At 37.6% G+C, this 15,102-nt stretch overlaps 1 protein-coding gene across 2 annotated transcripts in view; it reads right to left on the bottom strand.

Moving 5' to 3' along the window:
- The window catches only part of LOC150094342 (uncharacterized), a 484,937-nt gene that overhangs the window by 109,136 nt on the left and 360,699 nt on the right, over positions 1-15,102 (bottom strand). For both annotated transcript variants that reach the window (XM_090412362.1, XM_090412363.1), the window contains exon 24: positions 3,642-3,833. In XM_090412362.1, the coding sequence (XP_090268488.1) occupies positions 3,642-3,833 (192 nt within the window). The remainder of the gene's footprint in view (positions 1-3,641; positions 3,834-15,102) is intronic.

Below are 15,102 nucleotides of genomic sequence, written 5' to 3'. Positions count from 1 at the left end.
AAAAAAAAAAACAATCAATAAATAAAAAAAATTTTATAGTGGAACTACATTAAACACATCTCTATAGTCACCTTATATCAAGATTTTCTTGTGCTGGGAGTTCTGCCATCATGTTCTGGATACTATATAGGTTCCAGATGGGTCCTCCAGATTCTTGGAATTACTAATCCATCATGCTTGTTGAGATTCAGATGATGCTGAAACATCATCTGAATTTCAACACAGGCTTCCTTGAACTTTCTTTTATAATAGATTTTAGTGCAGTGTAGGGATTTGGTGCCTTTCCAGCTGATTCTGTGAACATGAATGAAGTTCCTAGTCTGATAGGTCTGTTTTAAAATAGTAGAGGAATTTAATGTGGCATTTGTGTTCATCTTTTCTTATTGGGATGGTGCATCCTGTTTCTCCTATGTAGGGTAGGCTGCAGGTGCACTGAATTTTGTAAACCCCTGGGTGGGCAAGGCAGGGAAGGGGATCTGTGGATGAGCTGAATATACTTTTTAATTTTGCAAGAGGTTTGGAGGTTGTCTTAATTTGTATTTATGTAATGTTCTATCTATTTTTTCTGATATTCTCGTAATGTCTGTTTTGCTTTTAATGGTATTATTGTGGAGGATCTTATGAACTGTTTTTTGTTGTAGCCATTTTTTTTATAACCATTTGGCTAATAATTTCATATTACTTCTTCAGTGCCTGCTCATTGGAGCAAATTATTAAGCTCTATGTTTGAGGGTGCTGATGATCCCTAATTTTTGTGTTGAATGGTGGTATGAATTTTTGTGTATGTATTGGCTTGTGTGTGTTTAGGTTTGTGGTAGACCGTGAATGAAAGGCAGTCTAAGGAAACATATGTCTAGTAAAGGAAGAGAGTTACTGTTTCAAATCTTGATAGTCAATTGGATATGTTTGTGTTGTTTGCTCAGTTAGCTTAGGAACATATTTAATGGTTTGTGGCCATGGGGCCAAATGGTGAAATATCATCTACATATCTGAGCCAGACTTTGGGCTTTAGGCTTGTTGAATCTAGACATCGTTGTTGCTTGAAGTCTTCTATGTAAAAGTTAGATATTGGGGGGGGGGGAAGGAGTGGTAAGCCCATGGCCATACCTTCTTTTTGCAGATAGAAATTATTTTGCTACATGAAATATTTGGAGCTAGGGGAAGTATTGGATCTGGTTATAGGATCAGAAGAGCTATTCATAACAAGGTGACCACATTGCCTCCAACTGATGAAAGTGACCATGCAGTCTTGACTTAGGAGACTGTAAAACGTGAGGAATATTCCATCAACAAGGGGTATATGTGGAACTACAAGGCAGGTGATTATGGCAAGTTTAGGAAGAAGCTTATATCTGTGCCATGGCATAAAACACTACAGGGTAAGGAAGTCAGTAGTACATGGGATATAATTAAGGGTCATCTAGAGGAAGCGGTATTAAATTGTATACCTAGGTAAGGAGGGTTAATCAGGTAGGAGTTAGATGGATGAGTAATATCATTAAGCATGAGCTGCAGAACAAGAAAATGCTGTGGAGGGCATATAAAGAGAAAGGTGACCAACAAACTCATTGAACAGTACAGTACATTGCCATGATAGTCAACTTTCTTGCTCCGACAAAAAAGTTGACTATCATGGCAAGGATGGCAAAATCAGATTATGAGAAGAATCTAGCCAAGCAGGCCAAAGGAAATCCCAAAGAGTTTTTTTGTTATGTGGCAAGTAAGAAGAAGAAAAATGACTATGGAAGATTAACCTTAATGAGTGATAATGATCATGAGAAGCAGATAAAATAGTTGAGTTACTGAGTGACCACTTTGCATGGGTATATATCATCCTAGTGAGGTTACTATTTTCCAATGTGACAGACACTAATGTGGAAATAAAGGTTGTGGATGAATTGCAGTTTCTTAGGATATTGAATAATCTCAATGTAAATACAGCTGGGGATATCAGCTAGAGTTTTGCGAGAATGTGCAAGGGAACTGGCAATGCCTTTGACTAGCTCTGGTAGAGTTCCAAGGGAGTAGAAAGAGCACAAAACAATTCCCTTGCATAAGGAAGGTTCTAAGAGTGCAGTAGCAAATTACTCTCAAATCCTGTTCCCCTACATCATATACAGTTTTAGGCAATTATCTCTCAGTATATGAACAAATTCCATTTCCTTCATGTCCTTTCTTTCTTCCAGTGTACATCACCATAGTTGTATTCTATAATAATAATAATTACTCGCCCTGTGCTCAGTGAACTAATCTGCCAATGCACATCACCTACATCTTCTTTTGTGTCCTTAGACCTACACAGCAATTGCCTGTGCTTTGCTGGTTAATATATCTGTACCAGACAGTACACAGAGACCAGATTGACAATTTCCTCTGTGGTCATTCACTGTGTGTTACATGGTATGTATCACACAGTTTGCTTTCTTTCTATGGATTTCTTAAACAATACCAAAGCACCTTAGGGTTCTGTACTTTTAGACATGCTTTCTCCTATTCAGAGAATGTCTTTCTCTCAATAACCTTTTCCTGAATGTCATTTGAGAAACATTCAGTGCTCAAATATCCTCAACTTCTTCCATAGCTTGTACCTTAAACATTGACCTCTCCTTGGCAGATTTCAGTGTGAAGAGGTCAACCTCAACGAAAGATCACATTCTGCTTCATCTTTGATAATCCATACGCAGAACATACTGAGCTTATTTACACCTCTAGCCTTTCCTATCATGTGTCTCACATTTGGGATGGTGACCAAAAACCTCTCTGAAAATGCTTTCTTATGCTTTGTTTTTTAACAGAGCATAAGAAAGGATTTTTTGACCTATGGCTCTGGATAAGTATTTTCATAGGCACTATTTCACTGAACTAGCTGTCACTATGGCCACTTTTCCTTATGTCTACACATGAGCAACAGCTGGTCAAACATTAGTTTGCTGTTCAGCATCAAACCTATCTTCTCATCTTCATCTTTCATCCCATCTACCTCTTTACTTTGGAAACAGTCTTCCTCACACCATTTTCCCTAAGGACAACTTTTAGTTGAATTAAGATTTCTATTCTTTATTTTTAATAAGGAATAAACAGAAAATATTTCTTGGTCTGATAATTATAATAAAGATTGATTTAGATAATCTTCATATATGTGTGTGTGTTATTCTTCTTCTGGTTCCCATCTGCCATACGGCCGCGGGAGGGTAGCTATATGCTACCATTCTAGGGAGAGATGATTATGAGCAAGGTGGTTTCCCGTTGCCTTCCTTGCCGTAAGTATTTATGACTGTAACCTGTGTGTTCACGGGGCCGGTTTGCCTGCTTGCAGGATGAAAAGCCCCAGATAAACTGGTGGAAAAAACCCTGCTGCCCACGCCCAAGACCGGCTAACTTGGCTATGGCTGAGGAAGATCCTTAAGCTCCTCACGTCATGGACGGGAATCGAACCTAGGACACTCCTTCCCCAGGCATATGGTTGCGAAGCGCAAAGCCACTAGGCTAACCGCGCGGGTGTGTGTTATAACATCCCCAAATAATTTTTCATATTAATATTTAATGGGATATTTTAGAGTGGAAATGATGAACCAAAAGTTGAATAAGTACTGAGTTATTCAACAACTGAAAATATAGTGATATATCTAAATACATTTTACCTTCATATATGCTAGGGACATTATTTTCGAAGTAGATCAAGGCAGGAAAATTACTTATTCCATAATCAGCTGCAATGCTATCATCTGTTGTCTTCACAAACAATATTCCATGTCTGTCAGTATCATCATCAATATTTTCTAAGTCAGCCAAAGTTGCTTGACAATCAGGACAATCCTCTATATCAGGATCATCTAAAAATATTTTGTTAAATAATGTTCTTAACTGACAATATAAAATATTTTTTATTTTGAAATTTTTTTTTTACATAGAAAAACAAGTAGCTGAAGATAAATCAATTATTAAATAAAATAAGTTCTTATATATTAAATATTTCCATGAAAAAAAAAAAACAGCAACTATACAGCTATTTCAATGCTTATGCAATATCAGTATCATCTTTAGAATTGCAAAAATCAACAGAAAACAACTGTATCTCCATACAGTACATTTAACATTACATGTAAGGCCTTAATGCTGGCCTGGTTGGACGAGTAGTTAGCGTATCCACAAAAGGCTGTGGGTTTGAATCCTGCTGCGGGCATGGATGTTTGTGACTGTCTGTGAAAATACTAGTGGTGGTGGACAGCAGATGGCGCTGGTGTAGATGATAAAGGTGGTTGCGGTTCGTTCTTGCAGAGCAGTGGAGAGTTGTAGAGTAGGTGCTCCCCTCAATGAGTCTTTGGACTCTTTGGAGGTGTCATGTAATAATAATAACATGCTCTTGAGTGATGCTACTTAAAGGGCATGCCAAATATACTGTGAAGATCCAGAACCTCCTTCAACTTCAAGAGTACAGCAGTAAAGCAGATTTGTAGGTTTGCTACCAGATAGTGTATGGAACAACCTGATGGTAACACATAGTCTCACTGTCAGATCATACCTGGAGAGAGGTTATTTAGTGATGAGTGTTGGACACTGATGTGATCACATTAGATGGCATGGAGATTGAATGCTCTCTGTATGTGTGATCGGTCTCATGGCCTATCTATTCCCACAGTATGTTCTCCTGCTCCTGTTCTCTTTATATCTGAAATACAAAGTGACCCAAGATATAGAGACGTTGGGTTAAATTAATGCACGCACAAAACACCTTACAAAATGGAAAAAGTCTTCACCATTCATTTTACCATCTGTGGTAAAAATGTCAACTTAAATTATATGCACTATCACCTACAGATATCCAAATATTGTCTCTACTTTCTTCTTATTTTTTTAGTATATATGTGGTTACCACAACACCGGCTGATAAAATTCATGTTCCATCTAAAGACAATCATAAACATCCATGTCCACACTGGGATTTGAACCTGCAACCTGTTGGGCGGAGAGTGGGTATGCTAAATTCTTGGCCAACCAGGCCAGAATTATTATTATCAACAGACATCCATGGAGCCAAGAGACTCATCACAAGAGGTTGCACTCTCACATATCTTGACTGTCTCTGCACTCACCAAACTCTCAGGCAATACATTTCAATCATGCAAAAAATCTACTCCTCACCCCCCTCCCCTACTCATACCCACCTTATACAGCTTCCAGGAATGGCCTCTCATTCTCTTTCCAGATTTCCTATGAAAAATGTCATCCACTTATTTGCATTTTCTCAATCTCAGTCACATAACATCTTCATATTCCACATTCCAGAGACCAAAATTAATCAATCATCTCTGAAACCTCTCCAACAACTCATTATTCTTTTGATCACTCCCCCCATACAAATCTATGCACAGTAATCTGTATACAGCATGATCAAAGCCTTATACAATGGAATCATAACATCCTTACTTTTACACATCAGTGTTCTCTGTATCATTCTCATTATCCACTATGCTATCCTCACAAATTTAGCAAAATGTTACAAAATTTGAAGTCCCTATCCCCCCACCCAAAGCTTTAATCTCCTCTACCTCCTCTAAAATATCCCCACTAATCCTATACTCTGCATCCCAAATTTTAAAAACCTTACACTTTTGCTACATTACACTGATATCCCTCCCCACATACACATTCAGACAGTCAATTTAGGTCTTCTTGCAAAGCTACATCTGCTCGACTTCTCATAACCTTCCAACAACTTCGTATAATCTGCAAACAACTGTATTATATCACAATTTAAGCCCTTTCCAATGTCATTTACATACCAATACAACAACAATGGCCCCAAAAACAGACTTCTGGGGGACGAAACTAGTTACTTTCCTCGTCCGGGATATAACTCCCCATACACAACCCACTGATACCTATCAGACAGCCAATCTCCAATCCAACTCATTAATCTACTATCCTTCCCCATCTATTCCAATTTAACTATTGGTTTGTATATGGCAATGTAATAAAAGCCTTTGCAAAATCTAAATATGTTACTGTATATGAATCACTTCCAATGTATTCATCACCTTGTTATAATAAGCAAACAGATTGCTAAAACAACACCATCTTACTTTAGCAAACCCATGCTGTCCATTAAAGAGAATTTTGTTGCTGTCAACCTAGTTCTGAATCTCTGTCCTCATGAGCTATTCCAACACTTTGACCACAACTCCTAAAAAGCTGATTGGACTATAATTTGAGGCATTAGCCTTATTGCTCCTTTTATGAAGCATAACAATTTTGCTATCTTTCCACACCTTTGGAAATTGGGCTAATCGAAGACTTATGTTGAAAATGTATGTTGCTATTATTATGTAACACCTCCAGGAAGTCCAAAGATGCATCGAGGGAGGGCACCTACTCTTCAACTCTCTGTCTCCACAACTCAACTCCACAACTACAACGAACTGCAACTATCATCATCTACACCAATGCCATCTACCACCCATGTTAAAGATCCAATTCTGCTGTCATTTTATTATTATGGATAAAGGAAATAGCTACACCATGATATTGCTGGACTTTACAAAGGAATTTGACAGAATACCACATGTTGTCAGAACAAATGGGAGTGGATATGACGCTGGTGGCATGGATGGGGGAGGTGGCTGATAGACATCAGAGGATGGTGTATGAGGAAGTAGAATCATGGTGAATGAGTGACTAGTGGAGTGCCCCAGGGCTCTGTACTAGGACCACTACTCTTTAATTTGTATATTAATGATATAGCAGAAGATTTGAAGTGGGGATACTCAGTTGTTTGTTGATGATGCAAAACTAGAGAGCACAACATTTTATAAAGGTGATGTAAATATCTTACATTTGGCAAATAACAATGGTTGTCAATTCAATGTTTGTGAAATGTAAGGTGATGCACTTCAGGATGAAAAGATTACACACTTAGTATCATATTGATGTTACTAGTTTACATGAAATTAATGAGGCTAGGGATCTAGGAGTGATAGTGGATAGAGATTTAAATTTCAGAGGATATATTGCAAGAGTTAGCAAAATAGCTCAGAGGATTACTTGGATGATGAAGAGCCCATTGACAAGTAAAGATAGGGTTATTATTCCTCTTTATAAGGCTATGATTCAGCTGCATGTTGACTACTGTGCACAGATTTCGTCAACTGAGTCAGGACCTACCTTTTACAAAGCCATGCTGCCCCTATCAAGTACCATATTCCTATCCACCCATTCCTGAAGTTTACTTTTAACCAACTTTTCCAATACTTTAACTACTGCTCCAGAGATAAGAATGGTTCTGTAATTTACTACTTCTGTCTTGCAGGCACCTTTATGTAATGTAACTTCAGCAAGTCTTATCTCTGGAACTTTGCCAGAGATGAGACTTAGATTAAACAACTGTCAGAGGCATGGCCAGTTCATTTGCACTAGGAGACATACCATCCAGGCCAAGTGCTGTATTCACATTGACATTTTTCAATATACTGAGTACCTCCAGTTCATCTACCTCAATGCTCATACCAGTCTCTTTCACCTCAGTAACTGCAGAGTCAAAGCCAGCACCTGGATGATATACCCTTGCAAAGTTATCCCTAAGTAACTGAGCTATTTCTTTTGCTTATGTCACTTTTCTACCATCAGCACTTAGTAAAGTTTTCTTTCATTAATCATTTTTTCTCTTACTTATTTGCTATGTAGCAAAAGACACTTTTGGATTTGCATGTGATCCACTTTGGCCTGCTTAGTTAATTTTATCTCGAAATCTTGATTTAGCTTTCCTTATCGTACTAGTTATCCCTCTTGCTTGTGCTTTATACTACTCATGGACATCCTGATCACCTTGTTGTTCATATTCTTTCCAGAATGCTTTCTTTTTTTGCAAATCCTGCTTTATATCACTAGTCATCCACTTAAACACTACTCGGTTTATCCTTCTGACCCTGGGTATGCACTCTGATACTGCCTCACTCAAACAATCCTTGACCACTTCCCATGCACTAATGACATTCATTCCATGTAGTTTCTTATGCCATGGCACTGCTCCAATCTGCCTCCTAAGCTTGTCATAATTGCCAGCTTTCTAGTTCTGCATAAACCCTTTCTTGACTAAAATTTCAACATGTTGGGCAACCTCCCAGGACAAGATTGCATGATCACTTTTCCCGATCAGAGGAAGAGTTACTACTGCAGTTATAGATAGATCTTCTGATGCTATTACCAGATCCAACACTCTCAAGCCCCTAGTCTCTTCCATCATGTACTGTTTCAGGTTATCCCTTAGTAATTATATAAATTCTAGTTCCATTTTGCTGTGTGCCCTTTGCTCCCTCCAATCTATATTACCATAGTTGAAATCTCCCATGATAATTGCTTGGCCTGCACTCATTATGCTAAACTGATGATGCATGTAGTCCACATTTTCTTATGGATTCCCAGGTCTATAGCAGCAACCAACAATATATTTTGTTGTATTGGTTTCCATCTCTCAGCAGACAGCCGCAAATGAACCATTTCCATCAGATCTACAATCTTCTTTAACTTCTTTTTTTTGTTGATGGAAGTTCTTCATCTATCATTAATAATACCCCTCCTACTGCTCTATTTCTTCTATCTTCTCTGGAAATTCAATATCCATTACATTCTATCCCTGTAACTAGATCATTTGTCTGCGACAATCAGGTCTTGCTGATTCCAATAATTTTTGGCCAAGTTGCATGCTGACCAATGCTAAAAACTCTTCTTTATTTCTGATACTTTGGGCATTTGTGTACATGAATTTTAACATCCCATTGGGCTCACAGTTACTCTTATATAATGCCATTATCTGCTCATTCAGATTGCTTCCCCCTTAATATCTCTAGTTTCCCTGGTTCTTTATTTCTAAACTCTCACTATACCAACAGTCTCCATAGCTCAGTATATACTGAGCTAGAGAGGCTCAGTCGGTATAGACAAAGCCCTCTGTTCAGAAATACCTGGGTTGATTTCCGTCAGTGAAGTGAGGAACCTTTATTTGGTCTCTCTCGACTAAAGGTGAGTAGCCGGTCTCATGTGGAATAAGATTGTGGAATAAGTGGAATAAGATTTTTTCACTAGGAAACTTGGGTTTTCATTCCTCAGAAGGCAAACTGGCCCCATGAACACATGCATTACAGTCACGAATACTTGTCCTTAGGGGATGCAGCAAAGGAGCGACGAGCTGGCTGCATTAATTCGTCGTAAACTTCCTCATTAGGGGACCCAACCCGTCCTAATGGACGGATGCGAAAGGGATAGAAACTCTCACTGAATAACATTTTATTTTCTTCAAGCACTTAACTCCAAAACCATTTAAATGCAGTCCATCAAGCATATACAGAACTTATGTCCATCAAATTCACTCCACAGATCTATAAACTACACCCCAATCCTTCTGCACAATCTTCTCATTTGCCAATCATGGTCCATCTTCTCAATTCTATCCTATCATACTGAGGTAGCAGACTCACAATCTTTACTTTCTCATTCTTCATTTTTGCTTCTTCTAAAAACTCTTCCATATTTTCTCTCAGTGCATATTTCCCACCTTTCAAATCATTTGTGCACCAAACCAATTAATTTGTTCCCTTCTTTCTTCTGCAAACTTAAAGCTTCACTACCATCCTTTATCTCTGCACATGGAAAAACATGCTTTCATCACTTTCTCATTAAGTAAACCTCTTATCACTGATTCGCCATACAATACTGTCTCTTTTCTCACAGTTGTTTACACTTTTATGCTTTTCTGTTTGCTTTTATTCTCATTCCTTCTGTACCATGCACCAATCATTTCTCCAATCACTCAAGCTCATGTTTTGTCCAGTGAAGGAGTCTGCATAAGCATGCAATTTCTTTCCACGCTAGCATCTCTTCATCCACATTATTACTTTCAAACACTTCTTTCAAACTCTCATTCGTATTTCATGTACTATCATTCACTGTTTCCACTACATTCTGCATAACATTTTGACAATCCTGCCTTATATTCATAATATCAGTCACTTCATTCTTTTGCTCCCAACATGACTCAAATTTCTTATACTCACTTATGAAACATTTCAGAGAAATATTTTCTCCATTCTCCCTCTCATACTACAAACCACTTTCACTCAACAAATACATTAAACATATGCTACATCAGACTAAATCCTGCGCATTGATATCAGTCAACATCGATGTCTTGGTTGCCATTTTTCTCATATGCTTCAGTGCCATAACGAAAAATGTTTACGAAAGTATATTGCATATAGTTGACTAAACAACACAGACAAAAATAAACAAAAGGCCATAAATTATATATAACAGACTTCTTTCTATTGTCCTTTGGATTGTTAATAAGCTCTTTTCTTTCTTTATTATTGTGTCCCATGTCTCACTGCCATAGGACATTACTGTCAGAATAATACTGTTAAAAATACTAATACTGTTTAGTGACTTCAATGTCACCAAATGTCTTTTTTTTTTTTTTTTTTCCCACTGACCCAAGCTGGAAGAAAAGCGTAAGTATATGCTGTAAGAAGTGACATAAATCCAAAGATTTTATCTACCAACCAGAATATCTGACAATCCTCTTCCCTCACCCTACACTACATTCTGGATCGTCTCTTAATAACTTCTTCCAGGTACACTGCTGAGGGGACCAATCTGCTTGAAAATTTTGATCACACTCTCATCCAAGTTTTATCACTAGTGGAAGACATTCTTCTCAGCTATTTATAAACTCATGGGCTTCAGATTATAACATCACCAAATGGGAAAATGTCCACGACTTTTCACTCTTTCTGTAGACTATTCTCCAGATCCAGTGACTTGTGATCTTGTTACACAAAATATCCATGTCAGAACAAAAAGATGTTCATTCTCCACTCGGTTCAAAATTCCTACCCACAGTATTGATGCTAGATTTTCAAAGAGCGTTGCAGGGTGGTCAAAAATAAAAATTAATTAATTTAAAAAAATAAATAAATAGAAATAAAAGCATTGCTTCATGAGACAAAAACTACAACTGCTTTCACAGCCTACAACACTAGAAAAACCATCATTAAAAGTGCTAAATGTAGAAAATGTGCCAACTGTTCAAATAGCAATGGCAGATGGGCCTTCCAGTTAGTTGCAAAAGATATAGGGAGCACAGATACCATCTGTGCTTCCTACCTCTCTTTTTCTCTCTCATCTACATGACAGCACTGGAACTTAACATAAAGATAAAGCTGATTTCTTCACATCATTCTTCTCATCCAACTCCTTCACAGATGACTAAAGTAAATCACCTTCTTCTTCTTTATCTGGAACATTGCATGCAGCCTGTGGCCTTCTACCAAAAAGACATCAGAAGAATCTTGAACAACCTGGATATCCAAAAGACTTCTGGTAATAACGATATCTCACCCATTGTGCTTAAGAGATGTACTCCTGAACTAACACCTGTTCTTTATCATCACTACATCATATTATACTCAACTGGCATCAACCCCCCACATCATGGAAAGCCCACATACAACCAATTTCACAAACCAGATGATAAGTATCTACCACTGATTGCTCTTACCTCAGTGGTGTCTAAATTAATGGAGAAGTTCATGAATCAACTTCTTCAACATGTGAAGAAATGTCAACTAATCAGTGACAACCAACTTTAAATATATATAGATTATATAAATATTATATAGACTTACGAGGGTGGCCTGAAAAGTTCTCGGCCTCCACCACCGATGGCAACACTATTGGCAAGAGATTTTTTTCTAACTTGGTACATCTGTTATAAGCATTCATGTGAAATTGCAAATCATTCTATCAAGTAGTTTGTTTTATACTGCTGTCTGAAGCACAAGTGTTGTCTGTATCCCTTGAAATGGATAAATTAGTATCGTGTGGTTATAAAATTCTTTGGTAAAAGAAGGTTTAATGCCAAAAGAAATTCATTCGAAGTTCATAAAAGTTTATGGGCACACTTCTCCTTCATTTTCAACAATTAAGAAATGGGCTGTTGAGTTTAAATGCGGCCATTCCAGTGCTGAAGATGACCCATGTGAAGGACGTCTAAAAAGTGTAACAACACCAGAAATCATTGATCAAGTGTACGATATGGTATTGGTGACCAGCGAGTCAAAGTGCGTGAAATTCCTGAGACTACAGGCATTTCAAAAGAATGTGTAGGATATATTTTGCATGAAGAATTGCATATGAAAAAGCTTTGTGCAAGATAGTGCACACTTGCTCACAGCAGATCAAAAAGCATCCAGCTGTTCAGCGCCAAAGAAGAAAAAGTCGGTTCCATCAGCAGGAAAGGTCATGGCATCGGTGTCTTGGGATGCTAAAGGCATTTTGCTTATTAATTATCTTGAAAAGGGTAAAACAATAACCAGGGAATATTATTCCAATTTTTTAACCAGACTAGAGAAAAAATTCGTGGGAAAAGACCCGGTTTGCAGAAGGAAAAAATGATCTTTCATCAGGACAATGCACCTGCCCACAAAAGTATTTTGGCAATGGGAAAATTAAGGGATCTGCACTATGAATTGTTAGAACATCCACCCTATTCCTCAGATTTGGATCCCTCTGACCTCTTTCCAAAACTAAAACTCTTCCTAGCTGGTCAGCATTTTTCTTCGAATCAAGAGGTGATTTGCAGCTGTAGAGGGGTATTTTGCAGATCTTACTGAGAACCACTACAGGAATGGGATAATGGTGCTGGAGCATTGCTGGAATAAATGTATTAGTCTTAAAGGAGATTATGTTGAAAAATAAAAATAATTTTGAAATTATAAATTTGTTTTTTAATTGTTTGGCCGAGAACTTTTCAGACCACCATCGTATATAGATACTAATGGATGTTTTTCCCTGGGATATGAGTGGATCTGCTTGGAGGTGAGGTGAACCTGTCACCTACCACTGCTGAATAATGAATTAAATGAACCTTTGGATCACTCATTGATTGGGTAATTGCTCTAATTTCTGGAGAAGGTCTACACTTAAATATCTTTCCACGGACATGGAACTGCTGAAGTGGCCTCAATCACTGCATTCCATTGTACACTTGCCTGTGGTATGGTTTCTACTGACATGATCTTTATCAGGCTCTTTGATGGATGTTTTTTCATGGGAGATGAGAAGATATGCCCAGTGGCAAGTTGTGCCTGTCGCTCAGTAGAACCACTGTTGAGTATCTTTCAGTGATCGAAAATAAGTTAAAATGATCCTTCAGGTCACTCAACGAAATTAGAGTGATTTGAGGGATCACCTAGGTTTTGGAGAAGTTCCTTTACTTATGCAATGGTTCTGCTGGTGCTAGGTTTTTGCATGTAACTGAGTGGATCCACTACTGAGATTTTCCTGTAGTGATTCAGGTCAGAAGTGACGAATTTAGCAGTGGCACTTTCGAGTCACTCAGTGAGATTTAGAGTGATCTTGAAGATCACTCATTTTGGAGAGAGGTATCCCTGCACCTTAATATGTTAATAAAAGTCTAAATTGGTCTGGGTGGCATCTTTTACATTATGCATAGCATTATATACACCCACAAGAGTATGTATAATAGTCTACCTTTCTCCCTTTGTAAATGAATTCCCATTTGTCTCTTGGGTTATTCACTGCATGTAATGATGGAGGATGTTTTCTCTTTAGACTTTCCTACTAATGCAGGTGCTTCTCAGGGTGCTGTCTTCCTTTTATAAATAAACAACCTTCTCTCACTGACCTAAAACCCTATATACAGTGTTGCTGATGACAGCATACTCCACTCATCTTATTCATACCATAAACTTTGTGATGCTCAATCTCAAGCTTCAAAATGCTCCAAAATAAGTGTTCTAAATACTGATCTCCACACATTTCAATGCTTCTAAAAACAACTGTCTTTTTTCTCACAAAAAACAAAAGAATCATTCTTCTCACCTTGCCTTTGATAACATTTGACTTAACAGTCACAACCAAATTTCTTTCTTTCTTTCTTTCTGTCTGTCTCTCTCGCCTTCTTCATTACTCCTATGCTTTGCTGGCACATATACATCATACTTCAAAGCATGCTTGCTTTCAAAAACATGGTATCATTTTTTGCTCTTGACATTACAAATAACTCCTATTATACTCATGGGATTCATTCTCAAGAATCTGCATATATAATCAAAAATGCATAAAATGGGAGACTTATAACATGAGATAATGGAGGTTGGATTCCCAAACGAGCGAGATTTTGATCTTTTAAGATTAATTTAATCAAAAATGCACCTATTTTGCATACATATTAAGGCATAAAAGAAGTAAATAAAATATTCAGTACATATAAAAAAAACTATTAAAATAGTTCTTTATTTTCAAGATTAATACATTGTAACCACATCTTAATCACATCTTTAGCTGGCATGCTGAAGTTGAAGGCTTGTAAGAGGTTGGAGTCTGCCTTTTCAAGAATCTCTCAATGGAAATCTGACTTGCAATTTTCTACCTGATTCTAGATATCTTTGTAGTATTTAAGGGCATTTTCAATCTCCCTTTTCGCTTTAGAACTCCTCATATGGTTAGAGTCATGGCACTGTCTATCAACTTAAAAGCTTAAGACCTTTATTGTGAGAGTTTTTCACAGGCTCAACCTCCAGGCCTTGGCTTAGCTTCCTTATGATGATAATAGGCTTTAAAGTTATGATGCCACCTTAAATCCATGGATTGGGAGAGTGACATTACGTTTGGTGGGAGAAACAACACCTGAATATTTTCACTGAAATCAGCAGCATTTCATGGGTGACCAGGCATTATCCAGAATAACAAGGATTTTGAAGAGAATTTTCTCATTTTCACAATAGGCTTTCAATTCTTTATGTAACTCTCCAGAAATATATGCACCAAAAACTATGATGTTATACAGCCCTTCTTATTCGCTCTCCACACAACAGACAGTCTTGCCTTTATGTATTTATTCAGTGTCCGTGGGTTTTCTAAGCGATACACCATGAGAGGTCTTATTTTGTAGTTGCCAGAAGCATTGCCTCCCAAAAAGCAACGCACAGCAGTCTTTGGTGGCTTTAAATCCAGGCACAGTAATTTCTTTGATGGATATGTAGGTATGACTGGACATATGCTTCCAAAACAGGCCAGTTTCATCTAAAT

This window comes from Typopeltis vanoorti, chromosome 22 (genome assembly GCF_054136105.1).
Source record: "Typopeltis vanoorti isolate ZY-2024b chromosome 22, IOZ_Tvanoo_1.0, whole genome shotgun sequence".
In the NCBI taxonomy this organism is placed as follows: domain Eukaryota; kingdom Metazoa; phylum Arthropoda; class Arachnida; order Uropygi; family Thelyphonidae; genus Typopeltis; species Typopeltis vanoorti.
This window is presented reverse-complemented; position numbering and strand designations above follow the sequence as displayed.